Below are 14,750 nucleotides of genomic sequence, written 5' to 3' on the forward strand. Positions count from 1 at the left end.
TCTAGTTTTGGAAAAAAATATATTTCATTGCTTGAAAGTATCCGAATAATTAAGAAAAAATTAATTAATGAATTGAGAGGAAATCACAAAATGGATTTTTGTCCAAATTTTCGTGTCCAAACAATGAGTAGGAAATGGACAAGTTGGGCAACATAAACTTTGGTCAAAATCTGAAAAGGAAGAAAAAATATAAAAAACAGTCAAATGTTCTGTGAAGTCATTTGTAAAAAAGTAAGAAATAAAATAGATTAGAGGAATATTTGACGCACCTTTAAATGATCTAAGGTCACATAAGAGCAGACTGTACAGTCTACATAATCCACCACCTGCCTGGGACTAGTACTCCTTGCATATGCAGATGTAGCATCACATAACCAAAATATTTTTATGCCATACTTGGCTGATTTAGAGGGCATATAGTAGGTGAAATTTCTACACTTGTCAAGAAATAGTTCCCATACCTAGCGAACAGCTGCAAGTTTGTCATCTGCAGATCGAGCTTCACGGGTACGCCTGTCACCAAATCTAATCATTCTCCTTATATCCTCGAATCTGTTTACTGACATGATGGCCTTATATGTAGGATTTGCCTTTTCATCCAAGAATAATTCTCTAATAGGGACATCCAACTCTTCTCAACACCAGAAAGCAGTAAAATACCAAGAAAACCATTTCAGCAAGCGAAACGTTTTTCCACGTTTTACCACGTAAAATACTGCCTTCAATACTTGTGCAGTTGATGATTTCCTCTAGTATTTCCTTGGAGATGAAATAGTCCCAGGCATCCTTAGGTTTACAGGTTTTCAAACCAAAGGCTGGACCAGGTGGCTTCTTTACGATATTATGGGCAGGCGTACGAAAAGTTGCAGGAGGATTTAATTTCCAAATCGTTCCTTTCCGACTAATGTATGTGTGGTCTTCTATACCTTTTTGTGGGGTTCTCCATTTTTAGACTCTGATGAAGTAATATTATCGGAAGGACTATCATCTGCCTCAGTATTCACATCTGCAGGTTCACTGGTTGATTCTTCACTACTTGCATCTTCAAAAATATTTCCTTCCTCGCAAGAATCATCTTCTTCAAACCATTAAGCCACTAAACTTTCAAAATTAGCTGCATTTGCACGTACTGACTCTCTTGCTTTGCGTGCCGAAACCATAGCAAAATGCGAGTCTCTCGAACAGCAGCTTGTGCAGCGCTAAACGAGTCATACCTATAACAACATGGGCATTGCAGCAACAAACTACAGTAACAATGAGGCTGACAAGAGCAGCACAGGATAACAATACTATGCAATAATAAAACATTTGATAGCTAAAAGATCAATAATACACCGACATCGCCAATATGTGAAAGTAGTGTGTATTAATTTTTAGTTATACTATTGCTACTAGAGCTACTGCTGTTGCTGGAAATACCACTACAGTTATTGTTCAATTAATAACTGCTCCCAAACAAATGTTGAAGTCAATATAGGCTAAAGAACATTTATAAATGTGTGAGGGCTTCTGAAGCCCAGCTTATGCATTCACTGTGTATGGGTAAACGTATTGAATTATACAGAAAACTTAAAAAGGTATCTCGTACAGACTTGATAGGAGGAATGTCACTGTGTTAGTGAAAGAGTACTGGAAAGCAGTTTGAAATTAAAAAATAAAGAAATTACAGAATTTTTTTAAAAAATGAAGACACACAAGGGCCTCGGAGGCCCTGTATATGCATCCTAGGGTTAAAAATATAAATTAAACATTGAGTTTTAAATTGTCAGTTGGCATCTCATTTGCTGTTCATGAATTCGAGCCTCTTTCAAAGACGTGTCAAATAATTCTCTATTTTATTCCTTACTTTTAGACAAACCAGTCCACAAAACATTTGACTGCCATTTTTTAAAAAAATTATTCCACACACACTTCAAGATTTGAGCGTGAGCGGGACCTCGTAAAATGTTGACGAGTGCCGGAGGGAGAGGAGGCGGTGTTGTTGTTGTTGGCGCGCTCGGGGCCTGGCGGCGGTATCGCGGGATATCTGCGCGGTCGCGGCCGGCGTGTGAGTCGGCGCGGTGACGGCGCCGGTGCGATAAGCGGGCCGCGCAGCCGGAACACGGCGCAGGAAGAGCGCGCTGACGCAAGCGGTGGCAGGCAGGCGCAGGACGCGGCGCGGCGCGGCGCGACGCTGCAGTCGCCATGTCGGCGTCCCGCCGCAGGGCCGTCTTCGGCAGCGTCGTCCGCCGCGGCAAAGTGAGTACCGCGCCTCGCCGCTCACCGCCCAACGCGCGCCACTTCCCGTCAGCACCGTTCTCGTCGCCAACAAACATCGCCGGCTCCGCTTCTGCGTGACACCAATGCTTGCTGCAGGACTCGTTTCTCTATTTCCAGAAGGATCTGTGGAGTGTTATAGGTCGTGAAATCTGTTATGCGGGCATGCTGTTACAGAATGGACAGTGATGGTTTTCGAGTTATTGGATCCACGCGATCTTCAGAGATTCGTTACTAAGAGATTGTGTTCTATTCTATCGCTTGAGCCTTGTCTCACAGTTACGCAGGGTCAGCCATCGTTAATCGGATTTGGCATCTTAATGGTTAAGGGGTGCCCGGATGCCCTTCCTGCCGCCACCCCTTACCCCCTGGGACGGAATTAGTGTACTGCAACTGTCTGCGACGAGTGTAATCCATGGAATAGAGCGAAAGTGTTCAGATGTCTGCGAGCCGTGTAACTGAGGCGGGACATGGGAAACAGCCCGGTACTCACCCAGCGTGATGTGGAAAACCGCCTAAAAACCACATCCAGGCTGGCCGGCACATCGGCTCTCGTCGTTAATCCACTGGGCTGATTCCATCCGGGGCCGGCGCGCCTACCCGAGTCCAGGAAGCAGTGCGTTAGCGCTCTCGGCTACCCTGGCGGGTTTACTAAGAGATTGTGTTATACTACATCAAATACAACCCTCCACCCCCCCCCCCTCTATATACATAAAGAATGATTCAGCTACCCCTACCTATGAGTTTTATACATCCCGCAACGCCTTCAAAACCCAAACACGAAATTTTATATTCTCTCGCTCGTTATGCGCCAACTGTTAGTCCTACAGAAAAAATTAACAAGATCTCTCTGTAGGAAATATAATGTAGTTAATGGACTCTAGCGAAAACGCGCCCTAGTACAAAATAACTACATCAAATCTGCAAAAAGGTCCTGTTCATTTTTTACGTAGTGCTAATACTTGGCATATAACGAGCGAGAGAATATGAAAATCTTGTGTGAGGTATCTGGAGGCGTTATGGATTGCATAAAACCCATAGGTAGGGACAACTGAATAACTCTATATGAAATGATTTGAATTATGGAATCCATGTTTTTTAATGGTTCATTACTGAGAATTTGTTTTTGTATATTACATCAAATACAACGATCCCGTTCTCTACCCCTTCTTTTTCCTCGCGTATATAATGTAAAAACTACTTATACTAATTTGTAATTGGAGGAGATAAAAAGAAACGCTTCTGTTGTGTGGCACAAACGTCACACACGCAATGTTGAAGGATATGACGCTGGACTTCCCTTAGACCAATGTTCACAGTTGTTTTGACTGTTTCCTATGTAACACGTTGACACTGGAATCTGGAATTTAATTCGTATGTTCCACTACCATAAATGTGTCGGCTGTTCTTGTAAACGACCATCTGATTGGTTCGTATCCTCTGCCTAAGACTGTCGGTGGAGGAAATTACATCTCTTTCTCCGTGAAGTACTACTGGAAATGTTGGACAATGCCCCGCTAGTACGGAGGCAACAAACGTCCTCCAAGGCCCCCAGTGCTTTTTACCGTTGATGTCAGAGAACAAGTGTCGCGCGGGGTAGCCTGCGGTCTACGGCGCCTTGCCACGGTTCGCCCCCCCCCCCCCTCCTGTCCGAGGTTCGAGTCCTCCCTGGGGCATGCGTGTATGTGTTGTCCTTGGAGTAAGTTAGTTTAAGTTAGATTGAAAAATTTGGAAATTCGTGGTATGGTCTTATGGGACCAAACTGCTCAGATCATCGGTCCCTAAGCCTACACATTATTTAATCTAACTTAAAGTAACTTACGCTATGAACAACACACACGCCCATGCCCGAGGGAGGACTCGAACCTCCGTCGGGGGGAACCGCACGTACCGTGACAAGGTGCCCTACACCGCACGGCTTAAGTTAGATTAAGTAGTGTGTAAGCGTAGGGACCGATGACCTCAGCAGTTTGGTCCCGTAGGAACTTACCACATAGTTTCCAGAGAACTACTGGAGTGGGTGAACTGGGAGGTGTGCGCCACGACCATGGTTAACACGTTCTCTCGACTTCATTGCTATTCTTGTGTAGGGAGAAGAAGGGTTTGGTGTACGAAACACCGACAGAGACACGTCAGAAGAACTGGTCGCCCGTTTCGCTGAAGCTGTAGCCATTAGTGTTGTTTTGTGTGTGTTAGCCTATCATTAACGCACAGACACCAATTCTGCATAAATGTACACGAATGACATTTTCAGCAACATGTCTGAAACGACATTCGTCGCGCAGTAGTTTGAGCACCGTCTCTAACGATCATTAGGGTCAAAACGTTCTTAGATCCCTATAGGGGAAAATCTGAAAATAAACTAAAGTTTATTTTTATTTCCTTTAAACACTAAAAATTAGAATTCGTTGTTTTTTGTACATCTTGTGTATATCTTAATATATAGTGACTTGCCTAGGAGATAACACTCCTTTTATTTCGTGAACTTTCCAAGAATGATGGTATGCAGAGTGGTAAGTTGTTGTGTCGCATGTTTCATCTGCACCGTTGTATGGGCCGAGATATTGAAGCGAATGCGTGTATGGTGTGTGTGTGTGTGTGTGTGTGTGTGTGTGTGTGTGTGTGTGTGTGTGTGTATGTGTATGTGTGTGTGTGTGTGTGTGTGTGTGTGTGTTTAATTAAATATATACTGCTTCAACAGCATTAGAAAGCTTCTTAAAAAATGACTAAGCCTGTTACTCTTGGCGTTCAAACTTTTCGCAAAGAGTATCCGAGAAATGAGCTAAAATTTAAAGGTAAGGCAGCCAGAATCAGCTGTTGCGGTGTAATAAACGCCAAGCGGTGTTCTTGCGCCAGGTTCGTACTTACATGCAGCAAGAAGATAGGCGTACACTACTAACATAAAATGTAGTTTCTCTTGGCCCTTCTTAATACGATATAGATTCATGGTCAGCTACGATTACTATAAATGAAAGTATACGCTTCCTTCTAGCGGATCAGAAGAAACTAAGAAAAACTATTTGAGGTGTGTGTACACAGAAGAAGAAGGAAACAACATACTCGATAGGCCTGATTCAATGACAGAGCCTAGCATGTAAATAGCCGATACCAGTCGCTTTGCCTTTCAGGCTTATCACCTGACTGAGATACTTAATCAAAAATTCTCAATGCCAACATTAACAACCTATCCATCCCTGTAGTTAACTCTTTAAGCGATTTCTAATACCGTTAAAAAGATAATCGTTCCATTCAAAAGAATTATAGTTGATTCAGTATCATAGTTGACAGAAAAGGCGAGAAGATCAACAATGCAACAACATTACATGCTCCAGTGCGTACTATCATTTGCGAAAGCCTAGTTTCGAGTTGTCGAACCTTTCTTGAAATAAAAGTGATGTTACGTCTTACTAGCAAAGCAAAGCTCCGTGTTCTGGCCCTTATGGGACAATCGGGACCGACTGGTCGCCATGTCGTCCTGTCAGTGGCCTCATGGATGCGGTACGGGGTGGCATGGGACAAGCTACTGCCCTGCAGGCCTTTGTCGGCTTTCTTGGCCTTGGAACCGCTAACTCGCAATCAGGTAGCTTTTCAGTTGGCTGCACGAGGCTGAGCGCACTCCATTCCAGTCGTCTCATCAAAGAAACATCCAGAAATCGAACATGGGTCCTCCGTCAGCCGACAAACCCGCCGACCAGTGAGCTATGGAGGCGGACTCGATGTATATAGAATGTATCATAATAAACAGCGCGGGATTAGCCGAGCGGTCTAGGGCGCTGCAGTATTGGACAATGCGGCTGGTCCCAGCCCTCCCTCGGGCATCGGTGTGTGTATTTGTCCTTAGGATAATTTAGGTTAAGTAGTGTGTAAGCTTAGGGACTGATGACCTTAGCAGTTAAGTCCAATCAGATTTCACACACATTTGAACATTTTGAAAAAACAACGAATATTAACATGGCTGAACGTATACGAAAATGAAAGCGAATTCCCGAGAAGGGGGATCCCAGCCACAATTGCCGTACGCTCATTTCGATAAACATGGGTAAGCAAACCAACCGTTTAAGGAGTAAATGTGACTTCGTGTTTTTTACAACCACTGACTTCAGTATGAACTATTGTTCTGTTCAGTACGGCTGCGTTTGAAATGTTAAGTCAGTGGCGGCCGTAACCACACATTCGTAATTGTTTCGCGAACGCCTCGTTTGTGGATCTACTCTTATTGGGATTTCTTCGCTTCTATTATCGCGCACTTTCACATGTGTGAGTTCTCGCTATTAATTTCGTTTTCGCGTTGAGTGGGAGAGAGTGAAGCGAAAATTTATCTTTGGACGTTTCATGCCATGCCTAATTTCAGCGTAAAACTTCGTTTGGCCGCTACTTACAATCAAAATATCGTCTAGTGAAAGCAAAACACGAGGAATAATCAATTTTTCCACGAGCAACAAAGTACGGCCACTGTCTTTGTTGGGAGAGCGCAGTGGTGCACAGTTGCAATGCTACCAGCGACAAGTATTTCACTTGCCTTGCCACGTTAACATCGCATAACAAAACAGAATCTGTTGTTTACGGATCAGACTGTCAGCAGCTCGTGGCCTTGTGGTTAGCATGCTCCCTCTCTTTCTTGGAGCCCCGGATTCGATTCCCGGCCGGGTCGGGGATTTTTTCTGTTCGGGACTGTGTGTGCGTGCGTGCGCGAGCGCGCGCTCGTGTGTGTGTGTGTGTGTGTGTGTGTGTGTGTGTGTGTGTGTGTGTGTGTGTACGTTTGTGTGTGTTGTCCTCATTATCATTTCATAATCATCGAGCGCAAGTCACCGCGCCGAAGTGGTGTCCACTAAAGGGTTTGCGGATCAGGCTCATATCATTATCTTCAATTGATGACAAGAGGAAGGCAGGTGTTTACGAAAACATTTCAGACAATGATAACGTTCCTGCACACAAAGCAGTGGCCAGTGGATCGGTATACGATAAAAATCTAACGGATTTGCTGAAATGTACTCCTTAAACCTCTGACATCGGCCCCTTTGATCAGCTCCTACAGCTTTGCTTTCGGCCTTGCCGCAGTGGTAACACCGGTTCCCTTCAGATCACCGAAGTTAAGCGCAGTCGGGCTCGGATAGCACTTGGGTGGGTGACCATCCGGTCTGCCGGGCTCTGTTGGCAAGCGTGGTGCACTCAGCCTTAGTGAGGCAAACTGAGGAGCTACTTGACTGAGAAGTAGCGGCTCCGGTCTCGTAAACTGACAGACTGACATCGTAAACTGACATGTGCTGACCACATGCCCCTCCATATCCAAATCCAGTGACGCCTGTGGGCTGAGGGTGACACGGCGGCTGCTCAGTACCGTTGAGTCTTCATGGCCTGGTCCGGTGGAGTTTAGTTTTTAGAGCTTTGCTTTGGTAATGCGAAGTATTCCAGGAAATAGCTTCGACACTACCATGGATCAAGGTTGGGATAGTAACAGCCGTTCAGGATATGTCATTATCTGCTTAGCATGTGATCATAATTACGAAATTTGCGAATTTCACGTAGATCGCCATTTTGCACAGATGCTACGTTGAGACACTACGTGCTGGAAAGAAGTGTACACAGCTGTACAAGTATTACTGTACCTTTTGTTCATTACCTGTACAGGTCTTTGCTACTGGTGCGTGATATTACATTTCAATTCGTGCTATCGTCAGCAAATTTTCTTGTAGTTAATTACGTCTATTACACGAGGGTGACATATTGTAGCATAAAACATACCATAAGTTAATCTCCTTACTGCGACAAATATTGGCCAAGATTTGTGAAAAATCAATGGAAGGTCTCCAGCAGAATTCACTTCGTCTTTATGTGATTTATGGATGTCTCAGATGTTACCTGTTTTTAGTGGGTAGCTGGTTCGAGTGACATTCTCATCCATCAAATACATGTTTTGTGCATGTGCGACGTTCATATGCTCTTTTGAATAATTTACCAACGGTTAATTACTAGGCGGGTCTTAGAATTCAGAGAATTCCATATACTCCTCTTGTTACCCATTATGGCAAGTTCAAGTGATTCGTAACGGGTAACTGTCGCACGTCTAGGTGTAAAATATTTGCAAGTCACAAGCATGATGAAATACGCTGTTTCTTAATGAAGTACTGTCTCAGAGCTCGGTAAACAGCATATGAAAAATTTATCCTGCAACAGACTTCGTCTATTGTTTCGTAATGTATTTCATGAAAGTATATCTAATCTACACTGCATACATATAACATTATAAGGGAATAAACTTAATTTCCTCTATTCCATCTCATTAAAAACTAGGTAACCAGTTCAAAATTAGGTAAACAAAGGAATGGAAACCTTTGCGGCACGTATGATGAACTCATGTGGCATTCGATGGTGTACAACCAAAAATTATTCATATTCCCGAAGCAGGAGACTGATTCTTGCGAAAATTTCATTTATCCGAAATGAGGGCAACCACAATCAACTTTTTTATTTTTGAGCTTGTATTTTATTCCATCCTCTTTGCTGTTTCGAATGTGCATCCGCGATGATAGGCTATCTGATTCGCTTCAAGAAATACTTGTATTTCATTCTGAGCACTGAACACAAATTCTGCTCCGAGGAAGTTAGTGACGGCTTAAGATTCCACGTTCAACGACAGCCCCTTATGTACAGCACGGCATTAATAGTAAGAGGTCCTGGACGTCTCCCTTAGTAGCTGCTAGTTACTACACACTGAACTCATAGCGCTTGGTGCCTCTGCGAGATGTTCCTGTGTAAGCGTGTTCTATTCAGTTGTAATGGACGACACGTGACATGGTACTCGAAGCTAAACAAGAAACACCTTCCGCTGGTGACGAAAGATCTCTTGAATGCCGTGGCGACGTCAGCCGGAGGTTACCTTACTGTAGGGGCGTTGGTTCTCCAGTGAGTAGGCGGAGTGGTTCACGTTCAACTTGGAAACAGTTGATTCATTTAGTTATTTACACAGTTTACCACAGGAGACTCGTTTCCATGTGCAGCAGGCAGAGAGAGTGTGTCGCACCCACAGTCCTCAGTGCACGATGTGTAGTTGTTAAAAATACCTGCAATGCCACCCCCTCTGGGGCCCAGTAGTGTGACGACCTTGCAAGGTAAGAATTGTTGGGGAGCAGTTCGGGGCTGTGGGGCGGTCTTACCCAGTTATACTGTTAGCAAGGCGGACTAGCAGTCTGCAGCGGCGTGCACTGGCAGTGGAGACTTCCGGGAACGAACCCCAACCTCGCAAATGGATCGCTGCGTCTGGCGTCGGTGGATTCCTAGAGGATCAGTTGCTGAGAGAGCCTCATTTGGACCGTCAGCCAAAGCTGGACCCACTACCAGGTGGTCCTACAGGATGGCGAGCAGCTGTAGCTGTTCCAGCGGATTGTAGGTGAGCGACAACGGCCCAACGGCTGTAGTTCCCTTAGCGGTGATCACCGATTATTTATCACTGGATGGTCAGTATTTATACGTGCCAGGGAAGACTTGTTAAGCAGATTCCCGAGGTATAACGTACTCCACATGCCACAATCCCGCCACGTGTCTCAGGTTTCTGCAGTACCGCTGGACACTGACTGAGCAGTCGTGCCGACGTAGCTATGCAGTCGCGGTAGCGAAATGCTGTGCTGGTGACTACGGCAAGCAGTATGACGATGGCGGTGAGTACTTGCACAGGCCCACGCCATTACACTACTGATGCATCGTTCTAGGACAACACAGCAGGGAGGCATTTCTCATACGTCACTGTTTTTTACTCTACAATCACCTGATACCCATTTCAGTGGCACCTTTTTTAGTTTTTGCAAAATCATCGGATGATCTCACACTCCAAGTCCACTTAGTACTTGATTTTACAGCCACATTACAACAACAGCAACGCAGTCTATCTCCGCCATGGGCTTGTAGTGCCCTGTTTGAGTCACACGAAGCACCATGCGGCCCAGATTGTTCTAAAGCGAAGTCGTATAGCATTATTGGGTTGAAGATTCTAGAGGGAAACAAGTATTTTCACCCGTCGCTTAGTTTTACATCTTCCCTCTGAAAAGTGCTGTACCTTATAAAATGCATTTAGTCTGCCGATTGCTGTCAGCTGCTTAGATTCTTCCGATATTGTCAACAGACGAGATGGCTCCTTATGTTGCCTCTTTATATCACTATAATGATCTGTTACACTGCACAATGAAGTGGCGCACAGCGAATCTAATACGTATAACAATTTTGAGTTTGAAATTGTAATCATGATCCTAACAAAGGGTTTTGCTTCAATACTCGATGTAGACACTGCTTTCTATTATGTGATCTGAAGATGATCATTTAACTGGTCGAAACTAGTAATCTTTTTCCTTCTTGCGACCTTGGTAAATACAAGTTCTCCACAAGAAGGCTACAACAACACATTTAACGATCGCCTCCTACAACGATGTCAAATAATTATTTTTCCGCCTGCTTAGCTGGGTGGTAACGTGCTTGCCTCCCATGTAAGCGGGCTCGGGTCCGATTCCCGGCCGGGTTGGAGATTTTCTCCGCTCGTGGACGGGTTGTTGTGTTGTCCTCATCATCATTTCATCCTCATCACCGGCGCACAAGTCACCCAATGTGGCGTAGACTGAAATAAGACTTGCACTTGGCGGCCGAACTTCCCCGGATGGGACTTCCCCGCCAACGATGTCATAATCTCATTTCCATTTTTACTATAATCGATCCCGTGATCGTAGATTTAGGGTTGAGTTTACAGACTTCTAGGACTTGTAGAGGGGAGTGAGTACACAATTTTTGGATTAGAAATCCATGTCCGGAAACTTAGCGTTTCCGTTCTGCGGCGGTTTCAGTTCAGATGAATAACGCGTCCACTTATGCTGAGGGAAAGAGAAAAGTTGATGATGATGACGATTTATGGCGGAGGGCGCTAAACAGCTAGGTCATCAACGCCCTTGCATTAATGTTATACCGAAGAAGATTTCCATAATCTATGGAAGGAGATCAATAAACTGGAAAACTACGTTTGATCCCACTATAAGAAACGTAAAGCAACCTCAAAAAGGTGAGGTTCAGAAAAGCCCGTAATAAAACCGCAGCGAGACACAGTGGGATAACTAAATAAAATTATGGAGAAAATACCTGTAAAGATGCTGTTAAAAAGGGACAAATATGCTTGGCTGGATGACGATTTAGAAACAATACGTGACCCAGCCACTCCGTGACACATTAAGTCCGCACACCAGTATTTTGGGAAGAATTCCGGACACCACACAAAATTTTAAGATACGAACAACACTCGCCTCGTTATCTGTTAAAATAGAGGGAAGATCCTGTGGGAGACCCAGTTCAACCCTCAGGTCGCCATATAAAACACACTCAGTTAAAAGATGTCGTACTGACAGCTGTCTCCCGCATCTCTGACATAGTGGGGGCTCCTCCCGATGTAAGAGGAAGCCATGTGCCAATGGAGAATGTCCCACTCTAAGCCGAGTAAGGGCTACTTCTTCACACCGTCGCAAGCGGAAGGAGGTGGTCCATGGTCGCACTGAAGTCTTGATGGAACGTAGTTTATTGTTCCCCACTTCCAGCCACTGTGACTTCCACCAACATATGGCCTTCCTGGTAATGAAGTGACAGCCCGCAGACGGACTGAACAGCGGGCAGGAGGAGGAGGGAAGCAAGCCTCCTTAGCAGCAGCAGCACGAGTTCGTTTCCCTGGATGCCTATGTGCCCTGGAACCCAGCAGAAAGTGATTTCCTTGTTTCGCCTGTGCAAGAGAAGGAGAGCGTCCTGTACCTGTTGCACCATCCGATCTGGCCAACAGTGAGTAGATGATAAATTTTTTGTCACGACGCCTTCTCATCTGCTCCATTGCCCTCCGGATAGCAAACAGGTCTGCGTAATAAACTGAAAACTGCTCTGGAAGCCCTATCCTGAGGACAATGCCGGTGAACACGACAGAACAACCGAAACATCTCCCTGCTTAGAACCATCTGTGTAGACGGTAATAAAATCTGGGTGGCTACGTAAAATTTCATTCTCAGAGTTGCTTGTCCTGGTATGCAACAAGATAGATAGGACGACATGTACTACGTTCTATGGACTACTCCTTGTGGAGTCGAACACAAAGTTTAATTTACGAGACTCGTGTAGAGACAGGGGAAGAACTGCTGGCACAAGTACTGGCCGCTCCACCAGAAACTGAGGAGACTCCGGGTTGGGTCTGAGAGTCTGTACCAGAACATGCTTCGTAGGTACAGGGTCTGTAACAACTCTGGTGGTCACCACATCGAGCCGTTGTTGTAAGGCATCAGTACGGTATTAAGTGATAAACGGATGTTCCTTACGAATTCTTGCCGAATGTCTGTATTGCGTCACGCCTAATTCAACTCCTCAAGCAGGAGTGGATGAGTTAAAAACCTGAACTGGAAAAGTCGTAGAACGGAAACGGTACATTTCCGGATATGGGTTCCTATTTCAAAATATTATGTACTCACTCACCTCTGTGAGACCTAGAAGCTTGTAACGGGAATTTCCGAACACCCTGTAGTAGGAGGGCACTCGCTGACCTTTCATTATTTCCATTCAAATCAAATAATATATTGAATACCAGAATTACCTTTATTCCGACGACGTTTGACGATATACATTTCAGTTAGAAGCACAAACCAATACGATCCCGCGCATTAAAGAATGACTATCTGTTGAGTTCGTAAACATTGGTCCACTCCCTGCGTCATATCAACGCTATCTGTCCTAAGAGCGAAAGGGGCAAAGCACTACAGGGAGCAGTGCGCTAAACGTTACCCACCCACCCGGCAAACTGCACTAACGCTGGCTAGTTACCCGTTGCTGAGGCTTAGTCTGTTTTAATGGAAAGCAGGTAAATATGCATGGTAGGTGGATATATGTCCTAACCTCCTTCTCCCCCTTGTCTGTGTCCATCCCCCAATCCCCCTCTCTCTGCCCATCACCTTCTCTCCCTCTCATCTTCTCCTTCCCTCTGTCTCCTGCTGCCCGCTGTCTCTGCCCTGCTCTCTGCCCATCACCTCCTCCCGCCTTCCTCTGTCCATCTTCTTCTCATCCCTCTCTCTCCATCTCCTCCAGACTCCTCTCTCTGTCCATCATCTTCTTTTTACTCTCTTATGTTCATTTACTCCCACTGTCTGCCCATCTCGTGTTATTCCCATTCCTCCCCCTCCCCCCCTTGCGACCTGAGCCTCGTTTATTGTCATTCAAATTCAGATGTTTAATAGAGTATCGTGTAAAATTTGAAGTAAATCGGTCAAGACCTGTTCGAGAGTTTTGTTAAAAACATTCCACTATTAATTTTTATTAACAACAGTCCACTATTATACATTTTATTACATATACACTCCTGGAAATTGAAATAAGAACACCGTGAATTCATTGTCCCAGGAAGGGGAAACTTTATTGACACATTCCTGGGGTCAGATACATCACATGATCACACTGACAGAACCACAGGCACATAGACACAGGCAACAGAGCATGCACAATGTCGGCACTAGTACAGTGTATATCCACCTTTCGCAGCAATGCAGGCTGCTATTCTCCCATGGAGACGATCGTAGAGATGCTGGATGTAGTCCTGTGGAACGGCTTGCCATGCCATTTCCACCTGGCGCCTCAGTTGGACCAGCGTTCGTGCTGGACGTGCAGACCGCGTGAGACGACGCTTCATCCAGTCCCAAACATGCTCAATGGGGGACAGATCCGGAGATCTTGCTGGCCAGGGTAGTTGACTTACACCTTCTAGAGCACGTTGGGTGGCACGGGATACATGCGGACGTGCATTGTCCTGTTGGAACAGCAAGTTCCCTTGCCGGTCTAGGAATGGTAGAACGATGGGTTCGATGACGGTTTGGATGTACCGTGCGCTATTCAGTGTCCCCTCGACGATCACCAGTGGTGTACGGCCAGTGTAGGAGATCGCTCCCCACACCATGATGCCGGGTGTTGGCCCTGTGTGCCTCGGTCGTATGCAGTCCTGATTGTGGCGCTCACCTGCACGGCGCCAAACACGCATACGACCATCATTGGCACCAAGGCAGAAGCGACTCTCATCGCTGAAGACGACACGTCTCCATTCGTCCCTCCATTCACGCCTGTCGCGACACCACTGGAGGCGGGCTGCACGATGTTGGGGCGTGAGCGGAAGACGGCCTAACGGTGTGCGGGACCGTAGCCCAGCTTCATGAAGACGGTTGCGAATGGTCCTCGCCGATACCCCAGGAGCAACAGTGTCCCTAATTTGCTGGGAAATGGCGGTGCGGTCCCCTACGGCACTGCGTAGGATCCTACGGTCTTGGCGTGCATCCGTGCGTCGCTGCGGTCCGGTCCCAGGTCGATGGGCACGTGCACCTTCCGCCGACCACTGGCGACAACATCGATGTACTGTGGAGACCTCACGCTCCACGTGTTGAGCAATTCGGCGGTACGTCCACCCGGCCTCCCGCATGCCCACTATACGCCCTCGCTCAAAGTCCATCAACTGC

General features: G+C 45.9%; 1 protein-coding gene across 4 annotated transcripts in view; it reads left to right on the forward strand.

Moving 5' to 3' along the window:
* The first annotated feature begins 2,105 nt into the window (after nucleotides 1-2,105).
* Nucleotides 2,106-14,750, forward strand: part of LOC126187981 (ras guanyl-releasing protein 3-like) — a 437,195-nt gene continuing 424,550 nt past the window's right edge. For 3 of the 4 annotated variants that reach the window (XM_049929381.1, XM_049929382.1, XM_049929384.1), the window contains exon 1: nucleotides 2,106-2,238. In XM_049929381.1, the coding sequence (XP_049785338.1) occupies nucleotides 2,185-2,238 (54 nt within the window). In that variant the 5' untranslated portion in view covers nucleotides 2,106-2,184. The remainder of the gene's footprint in view (nucleotides 2,239-14,750) is intronic. The other variant, XM_049929383.1, reaches the window with a different exon arrangement.

Source organism: Schistocerca cancellata, chromosome 5 (assembly GCF_023864275.1).
Source record: "Schistocerca cancellata isolate TAMUIC-IGC-003103 chromosome 5, iqSchCanc2.1, whole genome shotgun sequence".
NCBI lineage: Eukaryota > Metazoa > Arthropoda > Insecta > Orthoptera > Acrididae > Schistocerca > Schistocerca cancellata.